The following is a 15802-nucleotide window of genomic DNA, read 5'->3' on the forward strand; positions in this document are numbered from 1 at the left end:
AGATCTTAAAATCATATTTAATACATATATTCAGACCTAAGCCTAATGTATACTGTATTGAATTAGCAAAGAAATAGATGCATTGTTAATTGTCATGAGTTTCCATTTCTGTTTAGTGAAAGAGCATAACAACTGAGACTTCAAACAAATCAACAGTCACTGCCATGGTCTCTGGTCTCTGTCAGTGTGGAAATCTGACATCTGACTTTACATGAAACTGATGTCTGACCTTTCGTACTTTCTACTCTATTGCTTCCAGTCATATCTGTAATCACAATATGCGTCACACTTATTTCCAGTATTTTGTTTGATTAAACATTAAAATAAAAAAGTTAACGTCTGATTATAATTTCAACACAGATGATATGAAATGCAAGATGCAAAGCAATTACTTTTTTCATGGTGTCACAATAAAAGATTTGGCTCGCACAGAATGACACAATTTGCTATAGTGGTATTTGGTATTTTATTAGGGTCCTCATTAGCTGTTGAGAAAGCAGCAGCTACTCTTCCTAGGGTCCACACAAAACATGAAACATTACATAATACAGAACATTAATAGACAAGGAGTGAACTACATTAATTTTTAAAAGGCACACATAGCCTACATATCAATACACACACAAACTATCTAGGTCAAATAGGGGAGAGGCGTTGTACTGTGAGGTGTTGCTTAATCTGTTTTTTGAAACCAGGTTTGCTGTTCATTTGAGAAATATGAGATGTAAAGGAGTTCCATGCAATAATGGCTCTATATAATACTGTACGCTTTCTTTAATTTGTTCTGCATTTGGGGACTGTGAAAAGATCCCTGGTGGCATGGCTGGTGGGGTAAGTGTGAGTGTCAAAGCTCTGTGTAAGTTAACTATGCAAACTATTTGGAATTTTCAACACATTCATTTTTTTATAAAAATAAGAAGTGATGCAGTCAGTCTCTCCTCAGCTATTAGCCAAGCGAGACTGGCATGCATAGTATTTATATTAGACCTCTGATTACAGTGAAGAGCAAGACCTGCCACTCTGTTCTTTCCTTGCAGCACTTGACCACACGACTAGACAATGCTCAAGACAAGACAAAATTAAAGCCTGCAGGACTTGCTTTTTGGAGTGCGGTGTCATAAAAGCAGAGCAACTCTTAACTACGGACAGATCTCTCCCCATCTTTACAACCATTGAATCTATATGTTTTGACCATGACAGTTTACAATCTAAGATAACACCAAGTAATTTAGTCTCCTCAACTTGTTCAACAGCCACAGCATTCATTACCAGATTCAGCTGAGGTCTAGAACTTAGGGAATGATTTGTACCAAATACAATGCTCTTAGTTTTAGAGATGTTCAGGACCAGTTTATTACTGGCCACCCATTCCAAAACAGACTACAACTCTTTGGTAAGGGTGTCAATTACTTCATTAGCTGTGGTTGCTGATTAGTATATGGTTGAATCATCAGCATACATGGACACACATGCTTTGTTTAATGCCAGTGGCAGGTCATTGGTAAAAATAGAAAAGAGTAGAGGGCCTACAGAGCTGCCTTGCGGTACACCACACTTTACATGTTTGATATTAGAGAAGCTTCCATTAAAGAAAACCCTTCGATAGATAGTTCCAAATTCACGATATGACAGACTTTGGAAAAGTCATAACACGTAAGTTCTCAACAACAGATTATGGTCAATAATATCAAAGGCTACACTGAAATCTAACAGTACAGCTCCCACAATCTTCTAATTATGAATTTATTTCAACCAATAATCAGACATTTGTCTCAGTGTTGAGTGCCCTTCTCTATAAGCATGCTGAAAGAATGTTGTTCATGTGTTTCTAGAAAAATAGCATTGTATTTGGCCAAACATAACTTTTCCCAACAGTTTACCACTCTTGGGTAGTAGAATGACTTTGGATTTCCTCTAGGCCTGAGGACAAAGACTTTCCTCTAGGCTCAGATTAATAATCAGATAGCTGTCTATCTGTTCATAATTTTACAGGTTTTTGTCATAGTTTGTGAAACTAATGGCTATGTCTCCCTTGAACCAGAATCTGGCCTTAAAATGAGACTTTAATATGGGGAATCTCATTTGAGCCCAGGAAGCAGCTATTCAACTTGCCGTTCACCAGCTTTTCAAGCTTAATAATGTCAAAATATGTTCCTTACTCTCCAAATATGGAGTTTCGATTAGCATCTGTCGTCATTTACTGCCGTCACGGCCGGTATGTACTTACAAAAAAAGTCTAAATAAAAATGTACAATCAACTGAAAAAAAAAGACTATTCGGCACTTCCAATAGCTCACATTCCAATGATCCCGGATAGCATAGCACTAACCTTACTGCCATGCACAGGTCTTAAGTCTACAATAGCTGAATACATTGACAAGGCCAAAGAGGATTTTTTTCCCGGTTGTATGTAACTATTTCATTTAGACCTTTTTTGGAAGTACATACTGACCGTAATGTGACGACAGGAAAGGACGATAGGTGCTAATCGAAACTCCATATTTTGTGAGTAACAAACTTATTTTGACATGATTAAACTTGACAAGCTGGTGAATACAAAGTTGAATGTCTGCTTCGTGGGTTTAAAGGATATTAGCAATATCAAACGTCTCCTGTTAGTACGGATTCTGGTTCATGTCTCCCTGACATATCCAATGAGTCACTGTTCTTTGATCCTCAATTCATACAGAACATTTAAAAAAAAAAGCTTAGGTTAGTGGTAGTATCTTACCGGAAATAGTTAATTAGTAAACCTATCAAAAAATATGTGCACATCTGTGGTTGAAGTTGTGGGCTATTCAATTGGGGGAAAGGATCACTTGAAAACATGTTGACATGTTTGTATCTACCTATCAATGAATTCCTGAATATGTTATTGACATCATGACAATATAGTAGCCCATTGAGCCCCCCCATTGAATCTCATTAAATAAATCTAAATAAGCAAAATAATATGAGATCTTTGATTGATTTTGCAATATTTCTATGATCACGGTCCTGTTTTGTTCATTGCGTAACATCCGACATTCAGGGCGAAGACTTCCTGACTGCCAGCTCAACGATGGCGTCCTGCGCTGAGGTTGGTGTTTTGACGAATTATAACCTGAAATAATAAAAAGGGGGGGGGGTTCATTAATTTTGACTAAGATATACAGTTACTGAAAATCAAACTGACATTTGAAATATATTAGTGTACCCAATGGAGAACCCATATCAGTACTTCTAATGTCTGTTTACAGTCTCATGGCTAGCGCTAACAGCCGTAGCTAGCTAACTTGCTAGATTTTCAGACCATTCCCTTTATACCTCTTAGCTAGATGTTTTTCGATTTGCTTTTAACCACTGATGTGTTTGTGGTATGGATTAGCATGATAACTTAGCTAACGTTACCTTGCTGTGTCTTGCCATTGTACAGCATGGTTCCAACATTCGAGTTAGTACTTATGTTAGCTAGCTAATGTTTATGCGATTTATTAGGGATCTGCTTCGGTCAGTTATGAGCCGACCGAAAGTACTGCATCTCAGAAGAGAGAGGAGAGACTCCGAAAATTCCGGGAACTGCATTTCAAAAGGGTGAGTTTGTTCAAAGATTCTCCTATTTCAGACACCTTCTAGTAACGTCTTGGCCCATTAATGGACTAAAGGAGCCTAACGTTTCTCCTTATAGACCAAAAATCTATCCAAAAAGCCAGCAGCTGGCTATATTGATTTAATTAATATTACCGTCCAAAGCAAAAGCCAAAGGGAATCTATGCAAATCAAATGTTATTGGTCACATACACTTGTTTAGCAGATGTTATTCCAGGTGTAGCGAAATACTTGTGTTTCTAGCTCCAACAGTGCAGTAATATCTAACAATTCCACAACAATACATACATCTAAAGTAAAGGAATTAATTAATAATATATACATATTTGGTCAGCAGCATAGACTAAGATACAGTAGAATAGAAGATGGTATATACATATTAGATAAGTAATGCAAAATATGTAAACATTATTTACATTTACATTTAAGTCATTTAGCAGACGCTCTTATCCAGAGCGACTTACAAATTGGGGAAATTGTCACTACTTTTGCATTCAGTGCAAGCAGAGTCAGGGTATATGCAGCAGTTTGGGCTGCCTGGCTCATTGTGAACTGTGGAGACCTTTTCTTCCTATCAAGACAGTAATTAATTTGCCAGAATTTTACATAATTATGACATAACATTGAAGGTTGTGCAATATGTAGACTTAGGGTTGCCAACCGTTCGATAAAATACGGAAAGGTTCTGTATTTCACTGAAAGAATAAACGTTTTGATTTCAAAATTATAGTTTCTGGATTTGACCATATTAATGACCAAAGGCTTGTGTTTATTAGATTATAATTAAGTCTATGATTTGATAGAGCAGTCTGACTGAGCGGTGGTAGGCAGCAGCAGGCTCGTAAGCATTTATTCAAACAGCACTTTACTGAGTTTGCCAGCAGCTCTTAGCATTGCTTGAAGCACAGCGGTGTTTATGACTTCGAGCCTATCAACTCCCGAGATTAGACTGGCAATACTAAAGTGCCTATAAGAACATCCATTAGTCAAAGGTATATGAAATACAAATGCTAGGCCACTCCAGCACCTTGAAATGCTTGTTACGAAGCCACTTATTCCTTGCCCGGGCGGTGTGTTTGGGATCATTGTCATGCTGAAAGACTCAGCCACGTTTCATCTTCAATGCCCTTGTTGATGGAAGGAGGTATTCACTCAAAATCTCATGATACATGGCCCCATTCATTCTTTCCTTTACACGGATCAGTCGTCCTGGTCCCTTTGCAGAAAAACAGCCCCAAAGCATGATGTTTCCACCCCCACGCTTCACAGTAGGTATGGTGTTCTTTGGATGCAACTCAGCATTCTTTGTCCTCCAAACACGACGAGTTGAGTTTTTACCAAAAAGTTATATTTTGGTTTCATATGATGGTTTCATATGACATTCTCCCAATCTTCTTCTGGATCATCCTAATGCTCTCTAGCAAACTTCAGACGGGCCTGGACATGTACTGGCTTAAGCAGGGGGACACGTCTGGCACTGCAGGATTTGAGTCCCTGGCGGCGTAGTGTGTTACTGATGGTAGGCTTTGTTACTTTGGTCCCCCGTGTGGTTCTGGGATTTTTGCTCACCGTTCTTGTGATCATTTTGACCCCACGGGGTGAGATCTTGCGTGGAGCCCCAGATTGAGGGAGATTATCAGTGGTCTTGTATGTCTTCCATTTCCTAATAATTGCTCCCACAGTTGATTTCTTCAAACCAAGCTGCTTACCTATTGCAGATTCAGTCTTCCCAGCCTGGTGCAGGTCTACAATTTTTGTTTCTGGTGTCCTTTGACAGCTCTTTGGTCTTGGCCATAGTGGAGTTTGGAGAGTGACTGTTTGAGGTTGTGGACAGGTGTCTTTTATACTGATAACAAGTTCAAACAGGTGCCATTAATACAGGTAACGAGTGGAGGACAGAGGAGCCTCTTAAAGAAGAAGTTACAGGTCTGTGAGAGCCAGGAATCTTGCTTGTTTGTAGGTGACCAAATACTTATTTTCCACCATAATTTGCAAATAAATTCATAAAAAATCCTACAATGTGATTTTCTGGATTTTTTTTCTCATTTTGTCTGTCATAGTTGAAGTGTACCTATGATGAAAATTACAGGCCTTTCTCATCTTTTTAAGGGGGAGAACTTGCACAATTGGTGGCTGACTAAATACTTTTTTGCCCCACTGTGTATATATATATTAATCGGTATCGGCGTTGAAAAATCATAATTGGTCAACCTCTACTTGGGGGGGGGGGGGTATACACGGCTGTGACTAACTGAAGAGAATTAACCCTTGGAGGTAATACGGTCAGCATTTGAGGTATTCTAGGTCGGGTGAACAAAAAGACTTGAGTTTCTGTATGTTATCACAATCACACCATGAGTAGTTAATCATGAAACATACACCCTTGCCCTTCTTCTTCCCGGAGAGATATTTATTCCTGTCTGCGCAATGAACTGAGAACCCAACTGGCTGTACGGACCCAAAGTATATCTCAATAGAGCCATGCTTCCCTGAAATATAGTATATAGAGTATATTACAATCCCTGATGTCTCTTTGGAAGGAAATCCTCGCCCTGAGCTTGTCAACATTCCAAAACCGTACCGCAAGCAATGAGTTTTAATGTTCAGAACGAGCATCGGTGCTCATCACAACTTCCCCCGGCCAGAACATACTATTGTCAATGGATACTAAAGGTAGTTATAGCGTTTATGAATGGGTTAGTAACATCTTAGTAGCCTACCCTCATTTGAGCTCACAAGTAGCTTGAGCTTATATGGTATAGCTTGGATCTGTGTTCTTTGTTTTCAAGTTCTGGAATTGATGTATTTTGTGGTATCTGTTTCAGAATGAAGCACGCAAGCTCAATCACAAGGAGGTTGTGGAGGAGGACAAGAGACTGAAGCTGCCAACTAACTGGGAGGCTAAGAAAGCCCGTCTGGAGTGGGAACTCATGACCGATGAAAAGAAAAAGGTAGCTATTTATCAACGTAGATAGTTTTTTTGTTGTTGAATTTTTACCCCTTTTTTCTCCCCAATTTCGTGGTACCCAATTGTTGTAGTAGCTACTATCTTGTCTCATCGCTACAACTCCCGTACGGGCTCGGGACGAAGGTTGAAAGTCATGCGTCCTCCAATACACAACCCAACCAGCCGTACTGCTTCTTAACACAGCGCACATCCAACCCGGAAGCCAGCCGTCGGAGGGTACACCGTGCACCTGGCAACCTTGGTTAGCGCTCACTGCGCCCGGCCCCCACAGGAGTCGCTGGTGCGCGATGAGACAAGGACATCCCTACCGACCAAGCCCTCTCTAACCCGGACGACGCTAGGCCAATTGTGCGTCGCCCCACGGACCTCCCGGTCGCGGCCGGTTACGACAGAGCCTGGGCGCGAACCCAGGGACTCTGATGGCACAGCTGGCGCTGCAGTACAGCCACTGCGCCACCCGGGAGGCCATCAACGTAGATAGTTGACTGCTATGCATAAAGGGAAATTTCACCGAGGTTGATTTTGGGTTTGTTTTGATGGTGTCTGAGGCATTTCGAGATCAGTGAAGTTTCACACACAATTGGCCACAAAGAAGGCAGGTCTGGGATTTGCACGCCGAATGAATGTAGTCCTGCTTTGTGGCATTTCGCGAAGCCTCTGTTATACCGATCATACTATACGTTTGTCGGCATGTAGATACAGTTGTCCTTGTTCGATAGAGCCATTGGACGTTTTTCAGCGACGTTCTGATCGGCAGATTCATTACTAGATATACAAGGTGACACGTTTCTTTCCAGCTTCTAAAAGACTACAGCTCGGTGTGAGGCGGAGGTTACTGCTCTGGCCCCATTGTGCATTCACTATGAATGCTGGAGCTGACTGCTCTGGCCCCATTGTGCATTCACTATGAATGCTGGAGCTGACTGCTCTGGCCCCATTGTGCATTCACTATGAATGCTGGAGCTGACTGCTCTGGCCCCATTGTGCATTCACTATGAATGCTGGAGCTGACTGCTCTGGCCCCATTGTGCATTCACTATGAATGCTGGAGCTGACTGCTCTGGCCCCATTGTGCATTCACTATGAATGCTGGACCATGTGGTTCACTATGAGCAGACAAATACACGGGAAGTCGGAACTTCCCGATTCTACCTGTGAAATGAAGATGCGTGTTTTATCTTGCGGGGAGATTTTTGATGTTTATGACACAACGTAATATTGTTAATGTAATAATGACTATATACAGTGGCAGAGCTAAGGTGAAATAATTATCAGACACTGCTTGTTGGATGAACAGTCACGCGTAAGATGTTTTTTTGTTGGCTGGTCAAAAAGATGTCAGGTCAGCTGCAAGTTATGTACCTTAGGATAATAGTATAGTATACTCTGTTGCTGTTTAGTGACTTGGTGTGTTTCTGTGTGATTTCAGGAGTGTGCGGCCAAAGGGGAGGACTATGACAGGGTGAAACTGCTAGAGATCAGTGCTGAGGATGCTGAGCGGTGGGAGAGAAAGAAGAAGAAGAAGAACCCTGACCCAGGATTCTCAGGTGAGAGATGGGACTCCTTTACTGAGCGAACAGGACTTCCATCCCTCAGCTGGTCACTTTTCCTGAACAAGAAAAACTCTGGTCCCTAGTTATAGGCTATTATATAAAAATATAAACGCAACATGTAAAGTGTTGGTTTCATGAGCAAAAAAAAATTTGCAGACATTTTCCAAAGGCATAAAAAGCTTATTTCTCAAAAATGTTGGGCACATATTTGTTTACATCACTGTTAGTGAGTTTTTGTCCTTTGCCAAGATAATCCAACCACCTGACCGGTGTGGCATATCAAGATGCTGATTAAACATCATGATCATTACACAGGTGCACCTTAAAAGGGGACAATAAAAGGCCACTTTAAAATGTGCAGTTTTGTCACACAACACAATGAGACAGATGTTTTGAGGGCCATTCAATCGTGGGCTTGGAAAACACCTACCAGTATGTTGTGCTATACATCCTCAATCTGTTTTAAAAAAAAAAATCAAGCTATCACCTAAAATAAGAGTTACTCCTGGGGAAACAAGTGGGAAAGAGTTTTTAATGTTGCTCTGTAGAGCCTGGTTGTTTGTAAAGACCTCAGCTCCACAAAGACCAGCCTTTAAGGCAGCAGAAATTAGATTGCGGGATAGGGCTACTGGACGTGGTACAGTCACTCCACCGCAGTGCAGCCCTGTAAGAGGAATTCTGGGTGCGTGTAAAGACCCCTTGGGATAAATAATTTTTAACTGCCTCCAATTTAATTTGCCAAAAAGGATCGCTGCGTTCCCCAAATATGGCTGCCATCTGTTGCATCAAAACGTCTCTGAATTATACCTCTGGGGAGAGAATTATCACCAGAGGGGCTTGAAAGGGCCTCATCTCCCTTAACCAGATGCAGGTTTTGTCGCAGGGCTTTGCGCCTGCTTGAAGTTAGTTCCGGTAATTATAACCCCTCTTGTTTGCTGCCATTGGCCCGCAGGTTACGCAGAGGCCCAGCTGCGACAGTACCAGCGCCTCACCAAGCAGATCAAACCAGACATGGACGGCTACGAGAGGCAGCGAGAGCAGTGGTGAGTTGGAGCCTCCTCATAAAACGCCTCTCTTCCTTTTCCATTACTGAGTGTTTCAGAGAAGACCGTATTTCCCCCATAAAATGAGTAGCATGACATTTTTCCCCCCGCCAGCCTTAAGCTTTCAGTTATTTTAGATAATCGATGCTGCCATCACAGTCTTCACAGATCAGCGTGCCCCTCTCCTGCTCCTGGGTTCGTTTTGACATAGCCACAGACTCAGTCATTTCATGTCTTGAAAGCGTCAATGTGAGGCAAACGCTCGAGAGGAATGGTATGGTTATAGTTATGGTGGTCTTTCTTGATCAGCCAAAGATGAGTTCAGTACCCACAGGTTTTTCCCCTTAATGGCTGCCACATGTGGAGCTGTGAAGGGTGAAGTACACAACAGCATAATGTTCCCAGTCATAGAGATGACTGGTATTCAGTTTGGAGAGAGGAGGATCATTATAATGCCTATTATGTTAACTGACTCTTCTGTTCTGTCTCACAGCGGCGAGGATTTCCACCCCACATCCAACAGTCTGATCCATGGGACCCACGTCCCTTCCAAGGAGGGCATCGACCGCATGGTGGAGGATGTGGAGAAACAGTAAGCGTAACAGCGACTGAGATCCTATCCCCTTCTGACCTTGCATTCAACGCACTGGAGTCCAAAACAAGAATGAGAGCCCTTCGTGAATAGGGCAGGCAGACCATGAAACCTGCGGCATATCTAATACCTACTGAATGAGCCCCAGTGTTAATCCTGATGGGGCTGGCTGATAGGGCTCTTGCGGTATCTCCTGCTGGAAAGGTGCTGGAAAACTCTTGTCTCTCTCACTTTCTATCTTAGTGGGGGACTGGGAGTGTGTCCTAGTTTAATGAGCTCTCGTCTCTGATTTTCAGTTGGATAGGCTGTCAGAAGAATGCATTTGCCCAAATTCAATAATGCATGGCGTGCCTTTTGAAAGAATGGCCATGTAATAGACCAGTCAAGCTGCACACTGGACCTTCCATACCAGCTAAGGTCACAGGGGTTAAAGATCTCCATCAATGCAATGGATTTCAGTCATATGGTTTCTGGAGATAGTTTGGAAATGACTAGTGCTGAGCGATGACCCAAAATGGTAGTTATTTTACATTTTTTAAACCACAAATTGTTTGATGTTGGTAAAAAAAAATGGAATACCATTTCATTCTGGGTTTTTTTCCTGAGAGCTCGATGTGCAGTTTCTGTATAGATGAAACAAACCTGAACTGTGCGATGTAAGGGAAAGGGGGATACCTAGTCAGTTGTACAACTGATTGCAATCAACTGAAATGTAGTAGGGAGCTGGTTTCCAAAAGGCCAATATTCTACATAGTTTAGCGCAATAAACGTGGTAGTTAACAACAATGACCATAATTCATTGCGCACCCGCTTAAACTTGTCCGGGTCTGTGAGGCTTAGACAAGTAGTCTGAGAATGAGAGAATACATGATCTAAGTGATTGATAGTTGGTATTCAGCAGTCATAAAAGTATGCCTTGTTTAATTTGAAAAACTACTAAAATAGTGATTTTTGTCAGACAGAATAGGCAGCAGCTCTATAGAGATGATAAATAATAAAGCCATGTGAATAAATGATGGTTAATAAGTGACGAGCATTAATGGGCAGTCACTACCATCATGGGACTTTTATTGTTTTATCAAACTGTGATTCCTTTAAAAAAAATTATCGAACCGACCTCAAAAAGGAATAATCGCATTAGCAATGACCCAGCCTAATACAGAAGCATTTCTGTTCTACAAAATATGTCCGCTGAACTGACATGCATGATTGTTGCAGACACTCCGATGTTCAGATGCACCACCACAGAGCCCAACTCAAACGGCGGTGTCTAGTCTACTACTGTAACTGCTGGCAAAGTCATTCAAAGCCTCTATCACTCAGGATGGAACTCTCCAGTGCTACTGTTTTTGCCCTGTAATGTTATCAAAACAAAATCAAACAACCGCATAGTAGAATAGTTGACCTATTTACCTAGTCGGCTTGTTGCGTGTTCTATATGAGATAAATATTCCTTTCGAGGCGCATTGAAGTTGCGAAGAGCCATAGGGAGGAAAATGTTTTCTGACAAGCAGTCAATGTACAACTATTCTTAATGCAATTACAGGAAAACACTTTTGAAAGCAGTTTTGGCTTTTGTTAAAAGAGGGTGGTTCCCAGTTATTTCTTTACTCTTTCGATAGACAGGTTGGTTGTTTAGCAACAAAACCGACGCGTGTGCAACTCTGGGGAAAAACAGATGGGGTTGGCTTGAATTGTTGACATATTTATTGAAAACATAAATACATTTGCACAATGAGCACTTTTTGTCTCCAAACTACATTGTAACAGTTGTTGTTTAGCTTGTGAATTTGAACCATTTTAGCACAGACATGACATCAGTCAAAACACCTCAAAACAAGACATGGTATCAAGAATAATATAAAACTAGCTGGAACGAGCCACCTACGATTCCCCAGATGGCAGTGTCTTGTCATTGTTGCTAGCTATCTGGCTACACGGCCTTCTGCCCCATTGAAGCGTGCGTTGTCATCTAATCTATTGCGCGAGAAGCATTTTTTTTTTTATTTTTTTTTTTACAAATGCAGTTACAACCCGAGTTTCAAGCATGGTTTAGGTGCAGCTGTGCAACAGAGCTCTTAAAGGGGCAATGGCATCTTATAAGGTCAATAAAATAATTATTCATAATAATAATAATCAGAATGTTATGTCCAATGTGGCAGTGGTGGGAAAAAGTACCCAATTGTCATACTTGAGTGACCGTATAGATATATACAGTATAGAAAATGACTCATGTGAAAGTCACCCAGTAAAATACTACTTGAGTAAAAGTATTTGGTTTGAAATATACTTAAGGATCAAAAGTAAATGTGATTGCTAAAATATACTTAAGTATTGAAAGTAAAAGTATAAATAATAAAAAATTCCCTATTACGCACACTCCACATAATTTACAAACAAAGCATGTGTGTTTAGTGAGTCTGCCAGATCCGAGGCAGTAGGGATGACCAGGGATGTTCTGTTTAGTGAGTCCATTAGACCAGAGGCAGTAGGGATGACCAGGGATGTTCTCTTGATAAGTGCAATAATTTGACCTTTATCCTGTCCTGCTAAGCATTCAAAATGTACTTTTGGGTGTCAGAAAATGAATGTTAAAGTACATTGTTTTCTTTTGGAATGTAGTGAAGTAAAAGTTGTCAAAAATATAAATAGTGCAGATACCCCAAAAAAATACTTTAAATTATTTTTACTTAAGTACTTCACACCACTGCAATGTGGTAACTGCAGATGGACAAACCCCTATGTACATTTTATAGCCACTATGCTGCATCAGTCGGGATACAGGTGATGATGCTTATTGGCTATATGCCTGTTCCAATATGTTTTAACTGGTCGAAGTCATACTGTACAAAATGATCCTCTTTCCCTAAAAGCATGATGGTCATTACTTTCTGACATGAAATGAGAGGCCCCAGTCAATCTGAAATTGACTTAAGTTTCAGTCATTATTATTCTTTTTTTGTTGCTTTAACCCCTGAGCTCAAGTCCCACACACTTGACCAGCATATTCCTTGCCCTAGTGTCCCTGGGCTACATTAGACCTCATTCTCTCCTCTCTCAGCACCCAGCTATATTTAGGGTGGCCTTGTGTTAGTGATGCTCCTGTGAGAGATGAGACTGGGCTGCCAGGGCATGACGCACATCTCTGCTTAGAAGACACTAACTAAAGGCTGTGAGTTAGCGAATTGACTCTGTATGTGCCTGTGTGTTCGAGTAGACGAGTAAGGTTGTTCATTGGTGCTTTGGCATATAAACGTGTACCGTCTTTGTTTAGGGATTGTTGCTTTTGTGTGATGGTGAGTCATTCTGGAGAGATTCGATTTTAAGTAACTGAATGAGGTTTTTCCTACTATGATTGTTGTCCTTTTGGTTTGTAAGTTGTTTGTGTGTCCTTTTCTTTTCTTGACACTGATCCTTTGCTGTTCTTCACAGGATCGAGAAGCGGGCCAAATACAGCCGGCGTAGGGCCTACAACGATGACGCAGACATTGACTACATCAACGAGAGGAACGCCAAGTTCAACAAGAAGGCAGAGCGGTTCTATGGCAAATACACAGCTGAGATCAAGCAGAATCTGGAGAGAGGCACAGCAGTCTAACTGGACTGGTCATTGTAATGGACACTTCCATTTCCTCTGCTTTGTTGTAACAGAAGCCCAAAATTACTCACTGGTTACAGGACTGGTCATGTACGTAGAAACCCAAATTGTTGTCCCTATGCTTACGTCTCTAGGATCAAGTTTGTATTTTGACGCTGACATTTCTTTAGAGGCATTTTATGTTTAAATCTGTGTTTTTGTATTGTTACTATAATACTGTTGCTTAGTGGGAATGGTTAAGTGCAACCTGAATGATCTTATAATGCTATTCCTGCCTTTCTGTCAGTGTTTGTATCGGATGTATGACCATGCATTTTCTTTAAATAAAACATCTTTAATGTTTTTTTGTTATCTAGCAGATGTGTAAGTGTTGGCCTTGGTTTGTTGCGTGCGGTCTGGGCTGGATGGGGGGCTTGTCATGAGCGTGAGAATAGAACACTATTATTCTCCTTAAGGCTACAGTGTTTGTTATGAAAGCAGAAGAATGTGTTAGTAAGAGCATGAGGAGATAAACAATTAAAGCAATTCAATTTAATCGTTATCGACCACATCTCTGTTAAGCCGACTGCCCCCAAGCAGAATGATATGAGCTAGGAGAGGCTTGTGACCTAGGATGAGATCAAAGACCGTAAACAGATTCCCATGCTATCCTCACCCATCCCCTGATTTAATTTTCTCCCATATTCTGAATCAATGTGCCCTCTATGGGTTAATAGAAAACACGATGTGGGGGTCCTACAAACATATTGAAAGGGATTTGATCCTCCTAATTTGAATCAGACATTGAGTAATATTTCATCTGCATTAATGAATGTGTTCTGAATGAGCCTCATGGGGTATGTAAATAAGATGGGGAATGGGGGGTTTCAAAGGCTAGCATGCAAGAAAATAGTGACAAGTTGTTTATGATTTCCTGGTAGATGAGGATGGTGTGTGTGGGGAGGGGGGGTATACAAATCACATCTTTGACATTTCTCTCCTTTGTAGAGTTGTAGGGACCCGGTCTGGTTTGGCTCTAAGGTGATGGTTGTTTCTTTTGGATTGGCTGATCAGCCTGAGGATATTGGCTGAAGATGATGTAAAGGAAAGAAACACTACAAAACATTAACGATCAGTTTAGATTATATGACGATGATGGTGCTTTGACATTTTGCTTCATGGAGGGACAACTTTAGCAGTTATCTTTAGTGTTCCTAAATGGGCAACAACATTAATGTATAAATATTTCCTCTTCCTGTTGGGCCTATCCACAATCATGTGCCTGATGGGTAGGCGTTGACCAACAGCGCTACCGTTTCATGTCTTTTCATCAGAGAGACCACATTAAATAACTTTTCCCTCAGTACAATGAGAAGAGAGTGTGACAGGTTAGCCAAATGGCTGTTGTTGGAAATGATTCTCTTTGGAGATGAATTAGATGAGAGCGTGTATAAATTGGAAACCTGTTACACAGCGATAGATAACTCAATTGTTAATGACAATCTAATTCATGTGATTCACCCAAATAGATGCTTGGTATCCCTGGTATTAGGATAAATTAAACATCAAATAAAGTTTGCCTGCGAGGGATGACTTGTAGCATTTTTCTCAGGCCAAACTGAAAAGGCATTCTGTGTTCCACACACAATGGAATCCTTTATGCCCTCTGTAAACACTGGGGTTTTTTCTCTCCTAAAGATGTGTCAAGACTCTTGTGTTATTGCCAGAATGTTCCTGATTTAGAGAGTGCAGCTCCCTTGTGGGCAGATCATACAAGCAGAGGAGAGAGAAAAATACTCTTACGTCATGTAAGAAGACAGGAGGGAGAACATTTGTCCTGAGGTGTGACTGATTACATTACTCCTGTCTGAGTACTTGCAAGTGATGCAGAAATGAATGCTTATAAAAGTAATGATATAAGAAAATCATTGTGTGATGAACCTTCTAGACACACAAGGATGACAAAGCAGACCTGCCTTTCCTCCTCCCCATCTGTTTGCGACAATTCTCAGTGCCATTGATATTGACATCAAAGGTGTGGTGAATGTGATCATACTTGCATTTCATAGAGACAGGAAGACTGTCGCTAAGGATGTACTCTATTCAAGTGTGGGATCTTTGATTGTGTGGCATGACATGGGAATATCAGATTTAAACCTCAAGCCATGGGATTGTGGATTCATGTATTACTCCCCCATTGATTGATAAACATTGAAAATCACAGTTGATGGTAAATGAATAAGTTCATTTTACACACACGCCAAGATCTTGTCATAATAATAGGCTTACTGAGTCTCAGGTAAGATGCATCTGAAGGACACTATCTGACTACAAGACAGTTTCACAAGCCATAATGACACTTTGGGTTAGCTCAGGAGAGAACATGTTCAAAAAAGCAGACATTTAGCGCAAGTCTGAGTTCTCTACTTGAACAAAGAGTTTTCAGCTCACTAGCCAAAACCACCTTCGCAAACACTGCTC

The 15802-nt window shown here is 41.0% G+C and overlaps 1 protein-coding gene across 1 annotated transcript; it reads left to right on the forward strand.

The window, feature by feature from the left end:
- Positions 1 to 3010: 3010 nt before the first annotated feature.
- LOC115138419 (pre-mRNA-splicing factor syf2-like) lies at positions 3011 to 13685 on the forward strand. The gene is made up of 7 exons (XM_029675249.2): positions 3011 to 3079; positions 3478 to 3573; positions 6414 to 6539; positions 7986 to 8103; positions 9062 to 9152; positions 9646 to 9744; positions 13177 to 13685. The coding sequence occupies exons 1-7, from the start codon at positions 3062 to 3064 to the stop codon at positions 13340 to 13342; spliced, it is 714 nt and encodes a 237-aa protein (XP_029531109.1). The 5' UTR covers positions 3011 to 3061; the 3' UTR covers positions 13343 to 13685.
- Positions 13686 to 15802: the final 2117 nt, after the last annotated feature.

The sequence above is a fragment of the Oncorhynchus nerka genome, linkage group LG12, assembly GCF_034236695.1.
Source record: "Oncorhynchus nerka isolate Pitt River linkage group LG12, Oner_Uvic_2.0, whole genome shotgun sequence".
Taxonomy (NCBI): Eukaryota; Metazoa; Chordata; class Actinopteri; order Salmoniformes; family Salmonidae; genus Oncorhynchus; species Oncorhynchus nerka.